Raw genomic sequence first — 15,618 nt, forward strand, 5'->3', positions numbered from 1 at the left:
TCTGATAATGTAGGCCGAGATCTATGGTCCTTTTAAGTTACCTCATGACTCGCTCAATAGCTTGTCAGTGCTCGTTACTCGGTCTACTCGTAAATATGCATAACAATCTTACGACATACACAATGTCTGGTCTAATACAATCAGTGTCATATATAAGGCTGCCAGTGATGCTCGCATACTCTGTTTGTCTTACACTTTCACAAGTGTTCTTAAACAATTTCAAACTTGGATCATAAGGTCTGCACGTAGGTTTACAATCAAAGTATTTATATTTCTTTAAGATCTTCTACACATAGTGTGATTGATCCTAAGAAATTCCTTGCACGGATCTCGTGATCTTGATACCAAGAATCTCGCGATCTTTCATATCAAAGTTGTTACTCAACAATGATTTCACATCATTAATGGTCTGAATGTTTGATCAAAATATGAGTAAATAGTCTACATATAGACATATGATAGTGTAAATGCGATTCTCAAGTTTGTAATAAACGCATTTGTCACTTTCATTCACTTTATACCCATTCGATATCATTAAGTTATCAAACTTGTTATGCCATTGTTTAGGAGCTTGCTTTAATCCATACAGAGATTTGTCTAACTTACAGACCTTATTTTCTTGTCCATGGATCACAAACCCTTCTGGTTGTTCCATATAGATTTCTTCTTCTAAGTCACCGTTTAAAAAAGCAGTTTTAACATCCATTTGGTGTACTATTAAATTATAAATAGCAGCAATTGAGATAAGTACCCTAATGGATGTTATTCTAGTGACAGGGGAGAAGGTATCGAAGAAATCTACATTTTCTCATTGTCTAAAGCCATTGGCTACAAGGTGAGCCTTGTATTTATCAATAGTTCCATCAAGTTTTAGTTTCTTTTTCAAAACCCATTTACAACCGATTGGTTTGCAACCCGGAACCAAGTCTACTAAGTGTCAGGTCTTATTAGATTCCAGAGAATCTATCTCATCATTAATAGCTTCTTACCATAAGTCTGCATCCATAGATGACAGTGCTTCTTGAAGATTTATTGGATCTTCTTCTACACTATAGGCTGCATAATCAGGCCCATAGTCTTTAGAGACTCTTACTTTTTTTTACTTCATCGAAGTTCCGTTTCTACATTGTCATTACTTTCTGTACTTCTTATCACAGGAATGTGACTCAATTGAGTGCCCCCACTATTTCTCGATTTGAAAGGAAATTTGTCTTCATAGAAATCAACATCATTTGATTCTATGATCACTTTTGCATTTAGTTCATAAAACCTATATGCCTTATTGTTTGCTGCATACCCAATGAATACACATTCGTATGCTCTACTAGCGAGTTTAACTCGTTTCGGATCCCGAATTCTGACATAAGCCAGACAGCCCCAAGTTCTCAAATAAGACAAGTTTGGTTGTCTTTTCTTTAATATCTCATAAGGTGAGATATTAATTTTTGACTCGGGTATTCTATTCAGGACATAGCAAACAATCAATAAAATTTCCCCCCACCAGTGAGATGCAGCCCATAATTCATCACAATTGCAACAACAAGTTCAGTAAGAGTTCTATTCTTTCTTTCTGCTTTACCATTCATTTTAGGAGAATATGGAGCAGTCGTTTCATGTACAATTCCATGTTATTTATAAAAAATAATTAAATAAACTAGAATCATACAGTTTTCCTATCACTACAAATTCTTACTAATTCATTTTCAACTTCTTTACAAAGTTTTTAAACTTATCAATTTCATTCACAAAAAATATCATTCTTTGTGATGATGGTGAAAAAATCTACCCCAATAAACTGGTTAAATCTTGCCTTATTTAGAAGAAGGAAAAAAAACATAAACATGATTCTTTATAATCCCGGGAGCATACATGACATCCTTCAAGATTGAAGTCTTTTCACAGGTGGACTTTGTTCCACTTCTCCAATATCGACAACATTAGTGGTGTGGATATTTCCCAACAACACTTTCTTATCTTTAGTATTCGTGTATGTTTTAAACATAACACGATCATAATAAACACGACGAGAGACGCCTGTGTTTATCCACCAACCATCAGATTTACCAACCAGGTTGATTTCAATGATCATATGAATAAAGTTTCCATTAGCCAGGTTAACCCGTGCATTACGGGCTACACCAAGTTCAAGCATTACAAGATACATTTCTTAGCCATTTGACTTAGTTTTCCATAGTTGAAACAAAAGGAAAACAACGTCATTTCTTTGAGGTGGTGGTTGTTGTCTAGTTGGAGAAATTGGGGCCATAGAAGGGTTCCCATTCTTAATTCGGTTCACAATATTGCAGTTCTAATTCTATAATGATTTGCCATATGGCTTTAGAACCATACCGAATTTCTTTTTGTTGTTTAAAACAAGACTTTTCTATTTAATCATGTCTCTGATATTCTTCGTTAATGAGAATAATCAGTCTCTAAAAAAAAATATATATTTTATTTTTTAACAAAACATAATTCTTAAAAACTTTCAATCGGGGCAGTTTGTCAATAATAAAAGAAATTCGAATTGCTTATAAATACATACCTTTAGTGATGATCTTATGAGCAATCTTTTGAAGTTCGTGACTTTGAGTTTCTATGGACCTTTCAACTACCATCTGATACTTCACGTAGCTGCTAAAATCATTCTTCTGTTCTCCAGCTTTTTCAATGCCATACTTGTTTTTCAGAGCCTCTTAAACATATTTTGAAGTATCACAATTACTATAATAGTCATACAGATCATTTGTGATTCCATTCAGAATGTTATAATCATTCTTTCTATAAGATGATTTCTTTCCTAAGCTGTAAATTGTTCGCTTTAATCTGTGCAGCAGATTCAGCTTCAACACTATTACGTGTTCCTTTTGATCCTCAGATTTCTTACCATTAGTTTGTTCAGTTGATCCAAAAGGAGCGACAAAATGTCCTTGGTCAAAATGTTAGCTATCTTTTTAAACATTAAGAAGATCATCATTTGTTGCCAACATTTGAAGTGACATCTCTCAAACATGAACGGTTTGTCAAAGAAAGTATCCGCAGAAGTACCAATAATTTCTTCAGTAGCCATGGCAATTCGAAATGTCTTAAAATTGTTGGATCACGATTTTAACAAGTTTGCCACCGAAGAAATTACCGGGTCGAGTCGCGGATCAGTACGCTTTCTTTAAGACGTTTCGCGGTACTGTCCAAATTATGCAAAGCAGCTCTTAATAACCACGACGCCTCCAGGATAAAACAGCCCAGTTCTATACTATACGATTACTACTTGCACGGTAGATAATCGGTCTAGAAATACACCCTCAGATGGTACTAAGACCATTCAATATGGTATACATACCATCTTAGTATCTGGTATAACAACCAGTCGTAGTAATTTCTCAAAACAAGAGAAATTTCAATAATTCTCTAAAGAGAGTCCAAGAAAAAATTATACTTATAATTTCTCAACTCAAATGAGGAGAAATTAACATTATTCTCTAAGGAGAATTCAAGAAAGTACTCGGAAAATTCAACGAGTAGAAAGAAAGGGGGAGAAGTTGGCGCTTCGACAATTCGAAAGACGCAGAGTTATGAGAGTGAGGAAGAAAAAACTCAAAATAAGTTTTTTGGTATATTTTGAAATGAAACAAGTGACTTCCTTATATAATGAAGTAAACTAGCCAAGATTTCTAATCTAAGCAATGTGGGACTAAGGAGTTTTTTCAACTAATATACAATGCGGGACTTGACTTAATGAACTTTTTCAATTCATCTCACTATATTGGAATATATGCATAATGTTCCAACATAAGAAATTGGCATCGAGCGAGCAAGAAAATTCTGGGCATGATTGGTCTAAGGTGTGGAATAAGGCGTTACCATCAAAAGTATCTTGCTTGGTCTGGAGATTATTGCGTAATAGAATTCCCACAAAAGATAATTTATGTAAAAGGGGAGTGTTATCTCAGGGGCAGTCGTGGTGTGTCGGAGAGTGCGGGGGTGAGGAATCGGTCTCTCATATTTTCTTTGAGTGTCCTGTTTTTGCAGATGTATGGAAGTCTATTTGTAGATGGATTGGCGTAAGTTCAGCGTTCCATAACGAAGGGTGGCAGCACTTGGAGCAATTCGAGAATTTGATAGGTAGAGGTAGAAGGTCATCTAAGAAGCTTATCGTTATCTGGGCTGCAGGCATTTGGAGCATTTGGAAACATAGAAACCATAAAGTCTTCCAAAACGAGGAGATTTGTATCGAAAAGATCGCGGAAGAAGTGAAAATGCTGGCTTGGAAGTGGCTAAGAATAAAGCCAAACTCGATTCCGGTGGACATAGCAATGTGGTACATGAACCCCAAGGAATGTATAAGTTTCAGGGGTGATTGACTTCAAGTTCCTGGCAGCGACATAATTCATTTCCAGGGGCAGAACTCAATTAAATTATTCTGCCAGCTTTGGTTCGTGACGGCGGAAAACTGTCAAAGAACTGTTTTCACATTGGCGGAGGATTCTGGTCTCGATACTCTAGTAATTATGGTATCTCTGGTCTGGCTCGACAGGATGGACTTCTCGGTGTATGGTAGGCTGCTGAAGACGGGAGTATCAATCAGCTGTTGTTTGTTTCGATTTGGAGCCTGTAGCTTCGTTCTCGGGCGTTTGGGATTTAGCTTGATCATTCTGTTGGTTTTTTTTTTAGCCATGGTTAGGAGGTGGTGGGGGAATGTCTTAAAGATATGTAAGCATTTTTTATGTTAGGGTAGATATAGTTGCTACCAGCAGCTGTTTTTCTCTGTGCTGTAGTTTGGTTCTGGTGTTCTGTAAAATAACTATTTAGCACTCCTTGTGCACTTAATAAAGGGTTTCTTTTGCTTTGTTAAAAAAATACGACATTGGAACGAAGTATTGTGGGAGTAAATGCCATACCAAACAGACGCTTAATGTAATGTGCAAGTTATGGGGTAACTTGATTTGATACAGTTAACATTATGTGCATTTGACAAACAACTATATGACATATGCGTTTGAATGAAGTCGCTCTAAATATTTACTTGTTCAACAACTTTAAGTTTTTGATAGCATCTATCTAAACCTCCTATTTAATTATATTAATTTAAGAAGAAAGAAGAGCTTGCCACTTTATTCCTACAAACTCAATCTAACTAGTTTAACTAACTCTACAGCTTGGTTAATTATTTTCTCATGTTTCAACCAATATACCCAAATCATTGTAACTAGCAGAGCACTATATATGTTCATTTACTAATTAATTTTCTTTTTCTTAAAAAAATCACATGAATTTTAATTCTACAAACTAGATACTTATACCTATCACATAATTACTAAAGTAATGTAAGGGCTTTAAATACTGAATTATATTTTCAATTGTTTATATCTCTAAAACATTGAAATATTGAAGCAAAACTCTCACTTGACAATTATTTTATGAGTATTTACTTTAGAACCATTAGTGACATACATGTATATATTGTATTACATGAACCACCTATATTTACAACCACACAATTGTACTAGCTTCTCTGTTACTAGCCTCTGTGATGTTTATTAGCACCGGCGAAAATACAGTAATGTATTATCTAAACACAAAATTAATTAGACCAATCAAATATTTTCCAATTACAAAATTTCCAATCTTAAATCTCTAAAACAATAAATAAGTATATAATATTTAACCAACTCCTAATTAAAATAAATGTGAAAATCATTGATAATAAAATACAAAATCTTTAATTTTAAATATCAAAATTTTTCTTTTTTTTTTCTTTCTTCACCTAAAGCTTTTCTTTATTTCTTCTACAATTAATTTTAAATTTATATGTATTATTAAATATATTGTATATTGTATCAAATTATATCGGAACTTTAAATATTATCTCCTGTGAATTTTATCACTAAAATTTATTATTTTCACGGATCACTATCACCACAGTACGTTTATTTATTTATTTTAATTAACAAAATATTTATACATATTTATAGTTATTGGTGATATTTGTAAATGTTTATAATTATTAGTGATATTTTTATATAGGGTTAAATGCAATTCACCCCCTGCCATTAGGGCATGTTTCAGATTTGCCCCCTGAATTATTTTTTTTTAAGAAGACACCCTTATAAAAGTGTAAAGCCAGTTTCACCACACCCTTTTACTACTAATGCTGACTGCGCTTTGACTATTGGATGACGTGGCAAAATTGAACCAAAATTGAAAAGGGATTAGGGTTGTGTTACGTGAGATAGCTTCACGTTCTCCTTCTTCCTTTCCTCTGTGTGAACTCGGCGGCGGCCGGAGCAATCACGAATGCGCGGCGATGGCACGACGACGGAGGGCTTATCCTCTCCGTTTCAGTCCTCTCGTCTCCATCTTTGATCTCAACTCTCAACGGCGCGGCAATCCAACTCTCGCTCTCTCTCGCGAACGCACATCTAAACAGCAACCTCAAAAAGAATATTAGCAACACCAAAGTTGCAGAACCTCAAGATGAATTTGCAACACCAAAATTCAAAATCAATTTGCGCAGACAACTACAAACCGGAGCTGCAGAACCTCAAGATAGATATTTACAACACCAAATTCAACATCAATTCAATGAGCCTGAAACCGTGGTGCAATACTAATGCTGCCTACAGGAAGCCTAAAATGAACTGCTAATCCACTTCCCTCCGACCCCAACAGATCCTGAAATGATCAAAACAATAGCTTCGTTTGAAACACTTCAAACACTCCTCATCTAGACCACTCTCTGGTTGATGATTTGACCAAATCGAAACCAACACCTTCAGCTTGAAACTTAAGGACCTCTAGGAGCCTAGGCTTTCTATTGGGCATTACCATATAGTTGTTTTGTATTTGATGCTGCTTGATTTAGTTTTCAGCCAATTCCAAGAGGTATTTTTTATATTCCTTACCATCCTGTCTACAAGCACTTATTGCGGATAATTGACCGTTTCTTACCTTCCAAAAATTCCATATTCAAGGGAACCACAATTTAAGGCCACATCTCTTACTGTCATGTACCTAAGCCAAAAGTAGGGTCTAACACTGAAAAGCTCTCAAAAGCATGTTGCCCCAAAGAAACTATAAATTACAAACATACATTTGAATTCTATTTGCTACTGTAAAGCAAATTATACTAACATAATGCAATTGAATCATACATATCAGTTTGACCTATGATTGGAAGAAAGAATAAATGTTGTAACCAGCAGCAGCACTTTTGAAAAATGAACTAATTCATGTATAGCTTAAGTTAAGTTTGAGAGTCTTCCAAGTTTCTAGAACCCACTCAGTTCCAGTTGCTAAACAAATATCGGTGCATCCAGCCTCAGATAAAGCTTCAAGAACCGGTAAGCTTCGATTCCGTTTTTCTTCCTCTCCCTTCGCGATTTAACGTTTGCGATAGGTTGTTGTTGTTTGTAGATGAAGGTCTGATGTTGCTTGCAATGTTGTTGTTGTTCGCAGTGAAGAATGATGAGGAGGATTGTTGATGAACGAATGAAGCGGTTATGGCGGTGATTGATGTTGATGAATTCGTTTCTGGTTTTTATTTGTAGATTCTTGATGAGTGAAAATTGTTGGAGAGTGAATTGATGAAGATTTTTGAGAGTGTGAAGATTGGTTAAGAAGATAACACAGTCAGCAATTATTCCTTTGCCACGTCATCCAATAGTCAAAGCCCAGTCAGCATTAGTAGTAAAAGGGTGGGGTGAAACTGGCTTTACACTTTTATAAGGGTGTCTTCTTAAAAAAAAAATTCAGGGGGGCAAATCTGAAACACGCCCTAATGACAGAGGGTGAATTGCATTTAACCCTTTTATATATTTATAGTTATTAAACATATTGAATTTATTATGTTAGTTATTTACTACATATTTATTTTTAAATATTTGTAGTTATTAGTAATTTTATAATAACAATTATATATCAACAACAACTATATAAACCTTATTGAATGGTCGAAGATATGAATGAATTTAACTGTGCGGACGCACGAATCTTCTACTAGTTGTTTAAACAATAGAAACATACATATATTAAAATATTAATTTAGTCATTTTATTATCACATCCAAACTACTACATAATTTTTATTTTATTTTATTTCATCCTTGAGATGTCTTGAGTTTTTGGAGATCAAATGGGCTTGAGAAGATTGTTTGAACCAAAATACCTTTAAGTATGGAGGGCAAATTTTGGGGTATGATACATATGTTACTCACTTATTAAACAATGGGTATCTAAGTAATTAGGATTCAATAACAACTCCCTTAATCATGCCTTAGGTTTAGTTAAATTCCCCATTTCATTTCCCACTCGCTTGAGTAAATTTAAACCTCCATCTAATTTGATTTGTTCTTCAACCAGCTGCCAACACAAAATGCACAAATACATTTCTAAATAATAGCAACAAATATGATTGAAATTCAATCAGAAAATTTGCATCAAACAACATCCATCTTGTCTTGCTGACAAGGGCCAGATATTGTATTGCACACAAGGTGAAGCATTGTGTTCAACATGTTGCACCAGTACATCTAAATTAACTCTTCTCCATGAATTGTAGATCTTAATGCCCGAGGTAATAACATGTTATATTTGGTACTTTTTTTAGCAGTGACTATACCATCCTAAGTTATGATCGTGACCTAAGTTTAGAAACTCACCTTAGGTCTTGTTTTTGGTTTCAAGACAAGATAAATGATGCATAAAGAATAGAGAGTTGACTTGTGAGTTGTTTGTGAACATTTCGATTATTAAGTTTTCTACTTTGACATGTTATGTGAATTATGTATGTACCTTGCCTATATGTGATAGAACAATTAGGGTTTTCAAGATAGATGAGGAAGAAGATTGAAGAGAGAAAAAAGAGATTAAGAATGAGAGTAAAACTATATTATAAAACTTGTGAATCTGTTAAAATTGTTAAGTGTATGAACTATACAACGTCATGCCTATTTTTAGGCGATCAAGGCTCAAGCCCAAAACATACAAACAAAGCCTAAAACATACAAAGTTATATTTTGGCTTTGACACAACAGCTATATGTTGTATTCGACTCCGTGAATACATTTGACTTCTACTAATTCGACTAGGTTGAACACACAACCTAATTCATGTTTTTCGAGACTTCCCATCTTAATGTGTTTCTTCAACTCATTGAACTTGACTTTCTTCAAGGCTTTGGTGAGTATATCCACTAGTTACCATTCTATCTTGCAATGCTCAAGTTCAAGCTTCCCTTTATTTACTTGATCTCTGAAAAAATGAAACCTTCTCTCTATGTGTTTTCTTCAACCATGAGACATAGGTTGATAAGCTAGGCCAATACCTGACTTATTATCTACAAACAACTTCATTTTCTTAGGTCCCATGATCTTGAGCTCTTCTAGAAGCATCTTCCTATTCTACTTGACATGTTGCATATGATGTAGCCACGTACTCAGCTTTACATGATGACAAAGCCACAATGCTTTGATTCCTTGTACTCCAAGATATTGGAGCGTCTTCGATCATGAATATGTAGCATGCGGTACTCTTCTTCTCATCTTGATCTCCACTAGAATCTGAATAAGTGCAGCCATATACCTCTGCATCTATATTGGTCTTCTTTTGTCTTGGCATCAACACACCATGATCAACCGTACCCTTTATGTATCTCAACACCTTCTTAACTGTAGTGAGATGACATTCTTGGGGTTTGTCCATAAATTTGCTTAAGCGTCCGACACTTTGATAGATATCTGACATGGTATTGCCAAGATATCTCAACGATCCAGTGATTTATTTTGTACAGTGTTGCACTTACAAACTCATCATTTGCCTCCTTCTTCAACTTTTCTCCAGTTTCCAATGGCATGGCAGCTGCATTACATTTACTCTTCTTGTACCTCTTCAAGATATCTTAAGCATAATTCATCTGGCGCAAAATAATACTCCTTCACTTGTGTCTTTAAATTTCATCTCTAAGAAATATGAAAAATTCCCTAGGTCAAACATTTCAAATTCCTAGACCAGCTTTGACTTGAATCTTCTAATCTCTGCTTTATCTCACCTCTAATCAACAAATCATCTACATGCAGGCATAAAATGATCCGAGTGACCTTGTTTGAATCATTAACATACATTCCATGTTCAGAGACACACTTTATGAATTTGCTTTGATCAAGAAGTTGTATATTCTCTTATTCTAAGCCCTCGGGGCTTGTTTTAAGCCATATAGAAGCTTCGTTAATCTATACACCTTTGACCTCTGCCCTTTGATTTTGAATCCTGATGGTTGACTGGCATAGTCTTCTTCTTTCAAAGGTCCATTCAGAAATGCTAATTTTATATCCAACTGATGTATCTTCCACCCATTGTATGTTGTTGTCGACACAACAATCCTGATTGTCTCCAACTTTGCAACAGGAGGGTAGACCACTTCGAAACCAACAATAGGTTTTTGCAAAAAAAAAACATCTCACGACTAGTCTTGTCGTATGCTTGGCAATTTCACCGTTTGGCCTTCGTTTCAACTTGTAGACCCACTTTACATCAATTTTTATTGTATCTGACTCCTGTCGAACTGACCCATTACTCCGATTGCACCATTTACTTCATCCACTAGAACATCTCTGATCACTAGTTATCAGTGTTTGGTGAATACAATTTTTATGCATCAGTCGAATGATAACCTATGAGCACTATGGTCTGACTTTGATCATCTAGCTTCTTCCTCAATTATTCAGGAACATGCCTAAAACACATTGATCCAAAGACACTAAGATGATTGACATTTAGCCTATGTCCTGTCCAAGCCTCTTAAGGTGTCTTCTCAACTATCTTCTTGATTGGACTTCTATTTAGAATGTATATCGCTGTCGAAACTACTTCACCACAAAATCTCTTTGACATACTTTAGCTTTCAACATGTTCCTAGTCATGTTCAATATACTTTTATGTCTCCTCTCAGCTATACCATTATGTTGTGGTGTATAGGGTGTAATGACCTCATGCTCTATTCCTTCGTTACTGTAGAATTTTGCAAATTATCTAGAGGTGTATTCACCACCCCATCAGTTCTTAGTTTCTTTAACTTGCATCCACTTTGTTTCTCGACATGCAATTTAAACTTCTTGAATTGTCTGAATACCTCACTCTTCCTTTCAATCATGTAAATCCACATAAATTTGGTGAATTCATCTATGAAAGTTAGGAAATAGCAGTAACCTCCATTCGATTTTGCTTCAAAAGGTCCACACACATCAAAGTGAAATTGCTCATGTTTTTCATTCGATCTCATAGGCAAGTCATGCTTAAATGCTTTCCTAGCCTGCTTTACTTTATAACGTTCCTCACACATCAGACTTGGTTCTTTCACCTGATGTTAGTCCTACACCATCTTCTTCAAGTTGAGCATACCTAAACTTTTAAAGTTTAGATGTCTATATCTATGAAGCCATAGCCAATTTTTGTCTTCCTCTGTAGTCGAAGCAAGACAATTGTGATTAACCGTATTGATCTCTACTTTGAAGGTCTTGTTGTCTGCCAATGGTGCTTTCAAAATCGACCTTTCATCACCATCATACACCTTCATCTTATTCTTTTCAAGCATTGTGTTGTACCATTTTGGAAGTAGACTTATGCTTATCAAATTACTTGTCATCGAAGGTACATACAACGCTTCAGTGATACTGGCTTTTTCACCATCCTTTCTAACCATATACATGTCTCATTTTCTACCTGATGTGACGTGCTTGCCATTTGTAAACTTCATTACTTTCTTGACAAATTCATCTAACTTGGTGAACTAGGTTTTATTTCCAGTTATGTGGTTGTTGCATCTTGAATCTAGGTATCAGATATTGATTGTTGCATCCTGAATCTAGGTACTTATTTTTTTTTTATTTATAATTTTTTATTTTTCTACTCTTTCTTTTATTTTCAATTATTTATATAGGGCATAAAATTTGTTTATTAGTGTATGATATTATTATATCATATCGTTATTTTTTCAACTTTTGTTAATTTATGAGCATCAACAAATTGTTATGTTTGGAATTTAAAATATTTATTTGAGATTGTTATTCAACTTATTTGCGTGAATAAATTCATAGAATTTTTCTTTTGTAGATTTTATAATTATAAAATTTATGTAAATAATTTTATTTCATATTTTTTTTATTTTATATAAATTGAATTAGAAGTCGTCTGGACACTAACCTAATAGCTTGACTGGATCAATGCATGATCCGGATTTTAAAACATTGATATTTTGACTTCGACATAACAACTATATATTATTTACTACTTCGACTAAATTGAACACACCTATATCAAATACAAACTTTTTAACAAAACAATGAATTACATCTAACAATATGTGTGTAGTTTTAGATCATGACATTCTACTATTGTTGTGAATTGGGCTAAATGATTCAGGTTTAAGTGAATTGAATTACGTAGAGATTGCAGAAACAATGGAGAAATTATTATAGAGCTGAGGTTTACATCATCATAGGGTCCCTAATATCCATCCGCCCTTGTCATATGATTAAATATCAACTTAGAGTTATTATTCTGGATATGTCTTTTCTCTTTTATTCGAAGTCACTCAGACTATTAAAAAAATACTATAATTTGGATGGATGTATTTTTACTAGTATTAATATCAAATATTTGGTTTGTGAATATGTTAATTGTGACTAAATTATTTTTTAAAATGTGACAAGTTCTTGATTCAAGCATTTTCTTCATGTATCGGCATCGATCGAATTCATCGAAGTACTTAGACATGTAATGTGATTAAATTGGACTTAAGCATAAACAAAAGGATATAGATAATCCATGAACTAACTAGTTTCTGCAAAATGAGCACTTATAGGAAATGTGTAACACAAGTTACCACATTGTAAGACAAACTCAAAATTTGAATGAAAGAATATATTGTATTGCTCAAATATTTGGTGTGAATCTTTGAACGCATAAACAAACCTCTCATGTTAAAGGTTACAAATAAAACTGAAAAAACAACTTTTGAATAAATGTTTTAGACAGTAATCTTTAACTAATTAAAAAGAACCTTGCTCCAAAACAAAGGGAGTAAGGTAATTTTATCATGTTATTTTTACTGTTTTCATTCAAGAGGTTTCTTCTGGTGGGTCTTGAGGTTCTTCTGCTGCTGATTGTGAGGGCTCTTCAACAACTTCAATTGGCTCAGAAGAACCATTCCTCTTGTGTGCAGATTTGAGTACATGGCTATAGTTACCTTTCTCCATGAAAAGTTGCGCAAAATGGACCCTGCAGTAGAGGACACCATCAAGTGCAGCATAGTTTGAATGTGTCAAAGGACACCCTGCATGAGCACACCTAAAGCAATTCTTGTGGTAGCATTCACCTTCCAGTGTCACCTACAATAATCGCGATTCAAAAGAAATCATTTACGCGGTATTTTGTCTTGAAGTTCAAGAATCGTGACGAAGACATCAGTTTTCTGCAAAATCAAGAATCGCGACAAACCTTTTCCAGCGGATAGACGGTTTTAGAGCAAGTCGCGCATTTGTCCAGGGTTCCACTGAACATGGAAGATAGTCTACTTGGTGTCCTATTCTGTTGATGATCAACATATTTTAAAATATTAGTAGCAGCATTAAATAACCCTAGTAAATACAAATGTATATGCCTATCAGGGCCGGCGCTGTGGAGGTGCAATAAGACCCACCGCACACAGGGCCTCAAAAAATTAGGGGCCTCAAATTATACGCATCACGCATACATGTATGTGTATTAACTAATCTCCAATATTTTAGTGACTGATATTAGATACAAAATTTCATGAAAAAATTTCTCTAATTTTCGTGGCTGATTCAATCTATCTTAACAGTGTATATATATTACAAATTCAAATATCTGAAACATAAAACTATAAGATATGGATCATACCAGCTCATTTGGTTTGTCAGAAGACTTTGCTGTTATATTTAAAGTCAAGAAAAACAAAAAAATAGTTATTAGCTAAAAAAATAGAGTGTAAAATATGTGTATAAAGAAAAATGACGGAATCGATGATACCGAAATTCTTGCTAAAATTGCCAGATTCCTTGAAAAGCTGCTCAAAATGTGTCTTGCAATAGAGAATTCCATCCATGGAAGAGTATGTACTCATCTGAACCAGTTTTTAATAATATCATTATGGATTAGTAAAAAAAAAAAAAACATAATCATTAAAATGAACCTAGGATGAATCAAAGAACAAGACATGGAAAAAAAAAAAAACATACCGTGAGACAACCTTTGCAATGACTACATTTGAAGCAGTTTTTATGGTAAGGAATATTTTCAAGAGTTAACAAATCAACAACATAAACAGTCTTGTCACATGCCTTGCATTTATCAAGAGTTCCAGTGAAAGACATGTTTTCTTCCCCTTAATTCAAATTCCTCACACAAGATAATCTTTGTTTCTTGTGTATGTGATTTTGTATTTTTTTTTTTTGTTTTCTAATGTTTTGTTTTTGCCTTTGAATGTCTGAGGATTGAAATATAGAAATTTCAATGAGGGTACAAGCCTCAGACAAATGGGGATTAAAACAAAGTCTTGTAAATGTCTAAGGAAATGTAACTTGATTATATCATCATAAGATGGTGGATTAGATATAGATAGATACATTTAAGTAGATGGTTGAGAGAAGTGAGTGGAGACCCAAAAATATTTGATGCAAAAATGGAAAATTTTTGTTGTGATTTGTGGATATAGGATGTTTGATTTGAGTGAAAACAGGTTGTTTGTTTGACTATTTCAATGAAGGATATTTTAGGATGTTTGTGAAAAAAATAACTAATTTTGTCTTTTTTTTCTTTTTCTGTTATGTGCTATTTCTGTTACGCCCCAATCTTGTAATAATATTTCCTCCATTCTGGCTTTTTTGCCTCTTATTTAAATGGTTCTTTAAAAGGTTATATTTGTAATTAGCTGTTATATTTGAAAGAGAATAAAAATAATAATTGAAAGAAAAAAATGTATTTAAATAAATTAAAAATGTAATATTTTTACTGTCCTTTATAATATTTTGAAGTATTTGAAAGAAAAACCAGTGTTATGAAAATGTGTCTAGCTTATTAGTATTAGTCTTTTTTACAAGGGCTTACCATAATTTAATATAATTTTTTTTTTTTAAGTTCATTATATTTCTGCTTTTCAAGTATTGGGGTTGGGAGATTTTGGCTCTCCACCACTCATTTAGTTTTTAATATTTAATTGACTTAATTGTAACTTTGGTGTTCCTATTTTATTTTTTTTAGATTTTGGTCTCTATTTTAAAAATCATGATTTTGGTCTCCCTTTTGAGTTTTCTATTAAAAAAGAGACAAAAATATGGACTAATTTTCCAGAAAAAATTAAAATAGGGGGACGAAAATTGCACAAAAAACTTATAAAGAAGACTAAAATAGTGATTTTTAAAATAGAGGGATCAAAATTAAGAAAAAGACAAAATAGAGAGACTAAAGTTGCAATTAAACCTATTTAATTTTAGAGAAATTACATTAGTTTTGATAGTTAGTTGGAGTGCCAACGATGTCTTTTCTGTTGGGGATAATAGTTGAGTAGAAGAGAGTTATTAAGAGAAGAATGTGAGAGAATGAAAGATGA

General features: G+C 33.8%; 1 protein-coding gene across 1 annotated transcript; it reads right to left on the reverse strand.

Moving 5' to 3' along the window:
- Positions 1 to 12,896: 12,896 nt before the first annotated feature.
- LOC131635774 (LIM domain-containing protein PLIM2b-like) lies at positions 12,897 to 14,586 on the reverse strand. The gene is made up of 5 exons (XM_058906417.1): positions 14,249 to 14,586; positions 14,040 to 14,133; positions 13,911 to 13,939; positions 13,488 to 13,577; positions 12,897 to 13,378 (listed from the first exon to the last, which is right to left on the reverse strand). The coding sequence occupies exons 1-5, from the start codon at positions 14,381 to 14,383 to the stop codon at positions 13,109 to 13,111; spliced, it is 618 nt and encodes a 205-aa protein (XP_058762400.1). The 5' UTR covers positions 14,384 to 14,586; the 3' UTR covers positions 12,897 to 13,108.
- Between the last annotated feature and the right edge of the window lie 1,032 nt (positions 14,587 to 15,618).

Source organism: Vicia villosa, unplaced genomic scaffold (assembly GCF_029867415.1).
Source record: "Vicia villosa cultivar HV-30 ecotype Madison, WI unplaced genomic scaffold, Vvil1.0 ctg.001544F_1_1, whole genome shotgun sequence".
Classification (NCBI taxonomy): domain Eukaryota; kingdom Viridiplantae; phylum Streptophyta; class Magnoliopsida; order Fabales; family Fabaceae; genus Vicia; species Vicia villosa.